At 38.1% G+C, this 8678-nt stretch overlaps 2 protein-coding genes across 2 annotated transcripts; both read right to left on the reverse strand.

Annotated features, from left to right (window-relative positions):
• LOC139786632 (tubulin beta-1 chain-like) lies at positions 1-4527 on the reverse strand. The gene is made up of 5 exons (XM_071725770.1): positions 3892-4527; positions 2566-2921; positions 2105-2478; positions 1897-2012; positions 1-877 (listed from the first exon to the last, which is right to left on the reverse strand). The coding sequence occupies exons 4-5, from the start codon at positions 1992-1994 to the stop codon at positions 703-705; spliced, it is 273 nt and encodes a 90-aa protein (XP_071581871.1). The 5' UTR covers positions 1995-2012; positions 2105-2478; positions 2566-2921; positions 3892-4527; the 3' UTR covers positions 1-702.
• Positions 4528-5832: 1305 nt separating this feature from the next.
• Positions 5833-8465, reverse strand: LOC139786636 (fatty acid synthase-like; the record flags this gene model as incomplete). The annotated part of the gene is made up of 5 exons (XM_071725772.1): positions 5833-5973; positions 6068-6310; positions 6407-6661; positions 6796-7274; positions 7628-8465. Coding segments are annotated over 5 exons (1941 nt in total), but the record flags the coding sequence as incomplete, so codon positions are not given.
• Between the last annotated feature and the right edge of the window lie 213 nt (positions 8466-8678).

The following is an 8678-nucleotide window of genomic DNA, read 5'->3' on the forward strand; positions in this document are numbered from 1 at the left end:
TATTTTTTATTGCATAAATGTTTTATTGATGCACACATTCTTTAAGCTTTTCTTTTTTCTTGAAGCTTTTTTTACAGGTTTAAACTGTAGATATCGTTTATATCAATTTAAGAATTTGTTTTATCCTTTGTATAACAGATTAGTATACTTAATCGAACATAAAATCAAGTAAAAAATATCATATTTATAATCATCAAAATCATATTTCAAAAAATCAAATTTTATCGGTGAAAAATTAAAATAAGCAAATCAATATAATAACTCTATGGAGATATAAAATAAAAATACAATTTTACAAAATGCGATTAGAAAAAAGTTCTTGGAAACATTTCAAACTTATTCTGTAGAAATTTTCACCTATTTGTACGTAGCGGCCGCTCTCGGCGGTTGTACAGTGGATGATGATAGAGGCGCGCGAGAATCAATAATCAAAAGTAATCTTGTAGAAAGACACATTCAAAAATAAGAAATCAATTTTCGAATTATCGCACTAGGTGCAATATTGACGAGCAGCAATGAAAAACGCGCGCGCGCTCCGCAAAAGTTCGAAACAGAAGTCCGTTAAAAAAAAATACAAAAAAGAGAGATAACGAGTTAAGAAGCATGGGTGAAGGGTGTGTTGCGTTATCGCTCGGTCGAAAGAAAGAGAGAGATAATAAGGAGAGTGTCGCTTCCGTCGCGGGATATATATATTTTTTTTTCTTAGTTCTCGTCGACCTCAGCTTCCTGCTCCTCGTCGAATTCTGCGTCCTCGTCCGCGGTAGCCTCCTGGTACTGCTGGTACTCGGACACCAAGTCATTTATGTTCGATTCGGCCTCACTGAATTCCATCTCGTCCATGTCCTCGCCGGTGTACCAGTGAAGGAAAGCTTTTCTCCTGAACATGACAGTATAAATAGTAATACCTATAATATTCCAATGAGAAGCATTTCTAGTATAGAATAACCTGTATGATGTTCAGGATGAATTCGATTCTTGAATGAGTAATCTGTACGTAATGTATTATTAGTTTCAGGAAAAGTTACTTTATTTTTTACAAAATCACCCTCTTGTATACATTTGGAACACGAAAAGTATCCTGCATGACCTTTTGTAAATGTAACAAATGCTCTAGCCGGAGCATCACATAGTATAGCATTAATTGCAACAATGTATTTTTTATTTGAAACAGTAATTCCATTTTGAGAAAAGAGAATGAATTCATTGACAAAGTCAGTTAGAAATTCGTTTGCGTCTTGAGGTTTACGCGTGCCGTGATACACACCAATTACAAAAGGCAACGTATAAATGTCAATTCCTTCAATGGCTGCCATTATGGGCCAAAACTGGCTACCAGAACTCTTAGACATGGGTAAACCATCTATATTTATGTTTATTTTAATTTCATTTCCCTTTATGAAATTAGAATATATACGTATAGATCGTTCGAGACTACAAAAAAGACCAAAGTGCTTATAGCACCCATTAGTGTTTAAAGATGTAATAGTTGCATATGCGTTTCGTGGAGTTGCAAGTAAAACCCTAACATCTTTAGGCAAATTTACGTGACCATGTTTTCTGAGAACTTGTAGCAGTTTGTTAGCAGTAGTATGTGGAACGTTATTTTGAATTATTAAAGTTTGTAAATCTACTCGCAAACTCGTTTCATTATTTTCAAACTTCTCATTTATATGATCTTGTTCATCAATTTCATCGTTAAATTGTTTATTGCTTTCTGTATCAGAAAGTAATAAACTACTTTCTGTATCAGAAAGTAATAAACTGGGTGGCTCCGACTGTACTACATGAATTTCATTGTTACTTATAACGCAATATTGTTCAGTATTATTATACTGAACAATATTACGTTCCGCTTCTTGCACTCGATCATTATTAGGCGCTACATTCGATACATACCTTTCTGCTAGTTGTCCATTACTATTATCTCTATTTATTTCTATATTTATTAATTGATTTCTTCGTCTTTTTGTTAAATGTTGAATATTCTTAGGCATGATGCACTTTTTTAATACCTGTAAAAATAGTGATCATCGTTAAATAAGCAATTAGTCGAAAACGTATAAAAATCACTGAGTTCGCGCATTGGCAAAAATCTTAATCTTACCAAATTTTCGCGTCACTGCTGTTGTCGTCGCGGCCTTGGTAGTTATTGTTGTCTTTGTGACAGTGGTTTCACCGCTGATGCTCGAGATCGCCGCTTTGGTTGATCCGTCCAGTTGCTTGGGGCGAGTTGCGGTACTCGTAGCGGTAAAGTATCAGTTTTGCCCAAACTGATGATCGGTCTGACTGTTGACCGAGTAGCGACCGTAGCTCTGAACCGACTTCGAGATCAGATATTTCTCAACGGTACTCTTTGTGTTCTGATAGCCGCCGCCGCGGTGGACATTCGTCGACGCCTCGGACGTTGGCGAGATTGACGTGAAGCGCTCGTTGGAGGCCGATGATTGGGTACTGGTCGTTGTGTACGGCGAGTAATACCTAAATTTCGAAAGAAGAATTAGTACTGATAGCGATTAAATAAAGATTTGTCGAAACATGAGAAATTATCAAAAATCTTAATCTTACCTCGCGTCACTGCTGTTGTCGTCGCGGCCTTGGTAGTTATTGTTGTCTTTGTGACAAAGGTTTCACCGCTGATGCTCGAGATCGCCGCTTTGGTTGATCCGTCCAGTTGCTTGGGACAAGTTGCGGTAAAGTATCAGTCTTGCCCGAACTGATGATCGGTCTGACTGTTGACCGAGTAGCGACCGTAGCTCTGTACCGACTTCGAGATCAGATATTTCTCAACGGTACTCTTTGTGTTCTGATAACCGCCGCCGCGGTGGACATTCGTCGACGCCTCGGACGTCGGCGAGATTGACGTGAAGCGCTCGTTGGAGGCCGATGATTGGGTACTGGTTGTTGTGGACGGCGAGTGATACCTGAATTTCGAAAGAAGAATTAGTACTGATAGCGATTAAATAAAGATTTGTCGAAACATGAGAAATCATCGAGCTATCGCAATTTCGCAGAATTTCAAACAAAGCGTGGAAATTGTATAGATATAATATATATTCGATTTTTAATTCCTTCAATCTATCTATTTATTATTTCTGAAGATACACTTTTAATAAATTGTCCAGCAAGGATTTAGGTCAAAAATTCCGTTATAGCTAAAGAAATCCTAATATCTATCAAAAAATTTTAATATTCTATATCTGTAGTGTCAAAGATTTGCGGGGTAAAAAAAACATTTAAATTCATGGATATTTTAAAGCATTTAAATATTGTAAGATCTTGTGATTCAATATAACGACAGTTCTTTATTTTATAAATATACATATAGTCCAGAAACATTCCCTCGTTACTTTACCGCAAGGCTTTCGACCGATCTATCTCTCTATATTCATATATCTCGCACGCACCTATGATTCTCTCTCTCTCTCTCTCTCTCTCTCTCTCTCTCTCTCTCTCTCTCTCTCTCTCTCTCTCTCTCTCTCTCTCTCTCTCTCTCTCTCTCTCTCTCTCTCTCTCTCTCTCTCTCTCTCTCTCTCTCTCTCTCTCTCTCTCTCTCTCTCTCTCTCTCTCCAAATTACGTTATGTACTTCTCGCTCAGCGATTCAAATCTCTCTGCCGTTTGTCCATGCCTTCCTGCGCAAAAGCTTTCCCCTACTCCATTTAACCTTCCGGACGTCCTGTTTATTTATTTTCGTGCTAACGCTATCCAACCGACTCATGCCTATCTCTATTTGAAAATTATTTACTTATATCTTTTCAAAAATCTTACAATATTTAGGCGATCAAATATCCACGAAACCAAGAATACATAAAAATGTTAGTGGGAGAAAAAAATCGATATCGAAATATCTCAGTCCTTATAATTTGCTCGAGAAAAGCAAGACGCACACTTACCAGTCTCTGACGAAAAGGACGACGAAGAGGACGTCGACGCCAGGAGACGTTCTGTGGAAGAGACGATATAGCGCGGCGTCTCGGTACTGGATAGCCTGCCGTCGTGCACGGGTGACGATCCGGCCGGGTGACGATCCGGCCAAGTATCGATCACTGGAGAACTCGTATTAAATATTTGATCCGCGGATCCGCGAGCGCACGACCGTCCCAGCCGGGTGACGATCCGGCCAGGTATCGATCACTGGAGAACTCGGCGTCGGCGTATTAATTTGATCCGCAGATCCGCGAGCGCGCGACCGTCTCGGCCGGGTGACGATCCGGCCAGGTATCGATCACTGGAGAACTCGGCGTATTAATTAATTTAATCCGCAGATCCGCGAGCGCGCGACCGTCTCGGCCGGGTGACGATCCGACCAGGTATCGATCACTGGAGAACTCGGCGTCGGCGTATTAAATTGATCCGCAGATCCGCGAGCGCGCGACCGTCTCGGCCGGGTGACGATCCGGCCAGGTATCGATCACTGGAGAACTCGGCGTCGGCGTATTAATTTGATCCGCGGATCCGCGAGCGCGCGACCGTCCCGGCCGAAATGTGATGGAATAATATTTCCTAACCTAACCTCTGTCACCATGCATGGCAATGGGCGCGTTCAACAGATACCAACTGTTGAGTTCGTGTTGTTAACACTTTGCGTTGATTGGTTGATTCTAAAAGTAAGAGCCAATCACGTTCTCACAAATAAAATAATAATAGATATTTATTTATTATTATTTATATAGATATAAAATATATAAATAAAACCGTGGCGTCTTAGAATAATTGTGTATACAATTATAAAATAAACCAAAATATATGTATATTAATAACTTAAAACATACTTAAGATGAATTAATAAAAGCGAGTCAATGACGGTCATAGTCCGAATTCTATTATTTTAAGACTGTCTTAAGTATGTTTTATGTTATTGTTAATATACATATTTCGGCTTATTTTATAATTGTACGTACAATATATTATTTTAAGACGCCGCGGTCTTGTTTATATAACTTATATTTATAAAAGTAATAAATTCTATAAATATCAATATATTACACGCTTTGTCAGTATATATTTTTGAATGTGTTATGTTGACGTTATATTGTTGTTATTGTAGTGTAACCAATAAATAACAGAGCGATATAATTATTACAAAACACAGTTATATTACTGCTACAAAAAAAATTACATAGCTGCTATATGTATATTACATTACTATAGTTACATTACATGTTACTTCTGTGTTATATAATGGTTATAGTTTGTGTTTACTGGGAATTAGTCAACTTTTATCTACTTTTATCAACTGTTATCTACAAATTATCATATTTTATTATAATTTATAATTTTAACTGCATACATAGTAAAATAATTTTTGCACAATAAACATAACTGCACATATAAGATTTCTTTCTCATTTTGAAATTTTTCACGTTGGTTTAAATTCAAACATAAAAATATTCGAATCTTTTTCTAATTCTTTAGAACTAGGAAAAGATGACAGCTAGGTAAGTTAAACCAACCCGGGAAAAAAAGATTATATATAATTATATATAAATATATATAAATATATATGATTATATATGATTATATATGAATTTTGTCTCTATATATAAAATTATATATGGGTCCATATATGATTATATATGGACATATATAATTCCAAATATAACTAGATATGAACAATAGATCATATATGCACTCATATATGGATCCATATAAGATTCATATGGAAGTATATATAACCCTATATGATTATATAATATAATTATATATGTTCATATATAATTATATATAATCATATATAATTATATATGATCATATAGAGACAAAATTCATATATAATCATATATATTTATATATAATTATATATAATCTTTTTTTCCCGGGAAAATTAAATTAGAACGGCCGGTCTTCCGCTAAAAGCTAAATGCTTTAGGATCCTGCAATGGTTCTCCATTAATCGCCGCTATGACCTTATCGCTGTCCAATATCGTGACATGGTTGCCTTCAATGTAATGCACGTCCACCTTGTCTCGCGTGATCTGAAAAGTTTTTTATGCTGTGTTATTAGGTATCGATTACGAGAAATTAAACATCGAACACGTTTGTGAAAAGTACACGGAGGAAGCGTAATACCTTGTGTAAGCCATAATCTTCTTCATTCATGTCGACAAGTTGTGTTGTGGGTTTCAAGAGTGTTATAGGCGATCGTATTCGTTCCAAGGATGACGAGTCGTAATTTCGAAGAGCGAGAATGTGCGTATAAATAGTTTTGCACAAAGTCTTTCTAGTTTCGATCAAAGTTTTATCAGGAAGGTACGAAAGGAAAAGATCTAACTTCTCTTCCCAGGTCTTACATTTCTCGAGATCCAAAAGTAGCTATTAAAAAAAAAAAATTAGTAATAAACGGGATATTGACAACAAGAATATGCTCGAATACGATCGAGAAGTATTTTAGCAGCCAGTAAAATCTACCTTTTCGCTTAAAGTTGATTGCATGGTATCCATGATAGTAAGCAAGATATTATTTTGAAGTTCTTCCTCTGTAGCGGATGGAAGACATTGCTCTAGAGACATTTTCAGCATGTCAGGAGCACCGTCAATTAGCACCAATCGACCACTCAAACCTCGTTTTTCCAATCGTTTCACTAATTCGAGGGCAATTAACGAGCCGAACGAATATGCGACTATAGCAAAACCTCTTTGCTTTTTCGCCTTTGGTAAGATATACTGGAAATTTCAATAAAACGTATGTCATCCCGCATGGACGAGCACTTTTCGATTCAACAAAAGCATTCGTTAAAGGAAATATCGAATAAATATATAATTTTATTTATTATTCATGCTCTTCTGTGTATACGTACTGATAAAAGCATGTCGGCGTATTCCCGTATAGACGTATAGTTACGCCCAGTTTGTGTTAATCCATATTGCAGGGCTGTTGCGATAGGTTCGATCTTCGACGCCAGTGGATTAAATATCTGTCCGCAACCCTGTATACCCGGCAAGAGGAACACTTTGATCTTGCGCGGATTCATCCTAGTTTGTAAATCCATATGGGTCTCGGCAGACAACGCTTCGTTACCCAAAAATATCAACAGTTGAATGCCAGATACCTCGGCTTTCTGTTCATCGGTCTGTTGAGTCTGTGCTTTCACTCGTTCCAACCCCTTATCGCGCATCTCCGCCAGTTTGGCAAAGTTCAGATTGCGGATGTCCTCCGCGGTGAGGAAGACATCGTACTCACGTTCCAGTGCTTGCTTAATCTCCACGGCCATCATCGAGTCCATGCCGAGTTTGGCCAACGACGTATTCTGAGCCACAGTCTTCAAATCTTTCAGACCTGCAAAAGTATCGAGATATGTAATTAAACTTGGTGTATTATCGGTGGTGATGTATATTCTTGAACAATACGACATAATATATCAGCAATTTTATTTGAAAAAATTTTCTGCATTAATTATTAAAATCTACATCTATCTAGTGGGAATAGTAGAAATAAATAATATAAATTATAACATATTTGATTTTTATTCCAGAAAAATATTGATTCTACTAGAAATATACTTAAACGGTTTGTAATTTGAAAACATGGAATTAATATTTTTATCCCTTGCGTTAATGCATATAATTTATAGATTCCTCTCTTTTGATTTTGTTTTAGAAAAGACTATCCTAAAATGACAACAATCTTACCCATTATATTCGCCACGACCTCCATAATGTTGGTGGCTCCATAAGCTGCACCTACACGCTTCTCCACTACCACCATGCTAGACACCACCGGGCGATCCTGCAACAAGAAGTTCTCCAACTTCTCAAGGCAGGACGATACCTTTTGCTGTAAAGTACCGCCAATGACGAGCTCTATGTCGTTGTCCTGCCACTCGGCGACGAGGCCAACTTCACCTATCGCGCCCCATTGAATAGCCAGCCCCGGTAGACCGTTTGCCGCTCTGCGCTCGCAAATTCTCTCCATCACGGAGTTAGCCATGCCGTAATTCGTCTGTCCAGCGTTCCCTCTGCCGCAAGAAACCGAGGAGAAAACTACGAACTGCCGAAGTTGCGGGCACAAACTTCTGGATAGCTCGTTCAGCATCTTCGTAGCCCAAGCTTTCGCCCTGAAACTCTCCTCGAATAACTCCGGCGTTTGATTCGCGCAAATGGCGTCCTTCAGCACCACGGCGAGATTGAAGATTGCGTCCACCGGGGCCTGTTTCTGTGCGGAATTCAGTATAAACTCGCACTCGATGCGACTAGAAGCGTCTGCCCCCGTGATGATAAGCACGTTCACGCCGTAAGATTTCCATAGCTCGACCTTCAAGCGTTGATAACCGTTCTTTATTCCCGTTCTTGATGTCAACACCAAATTTTTAGCGCCTCGGCGTACTAGCCAGTCGGCCAGTTCCAATCCGAAGCCACCTAGTCCACCCAGGATGAGGTAAGTTTTATTACTGTCGCAGTAGTATCGAGGATAAGCGAAAATAGGTTTGTTTTCAAGGACCTTCTTCTCATCGCAAATTTTCAGAAGCACCTATAAAAGATATGTAACATAGTCTTAATTGTTAATTTTCTTTTAGTTTCTCGCAGACTTTGATTTACTCTAGTAATAAATTTAATGCTCTTTTCAAAGCTTGGGAGCATCGTTAGGTGACTATAACATTGCAATAGAACAGCTGACAGCAGTTGGTCGTGTATAGTTACTATTCCCAGTAAACAAAATGTTAGCAATACTTTAGCAATTCCT

Source organism: Temnothorax nylanderi, unplaced genomic scaffold (genome assembly GCF_030848795.1).
Source record: "Temnothorax nylanderi isolate EJ_2023f unplaced genomic scaffold, tnyl_v1.0 TNYL_tig1094_pilon, whole genome shotgun sequence".
Classification (NCBI taxonomy): Eukaryota; Metazoa; Arthropoda; class Insecta; order Hymenoptera; family Formicidae; genus Temnothorax; species Temnothorax nylanderi.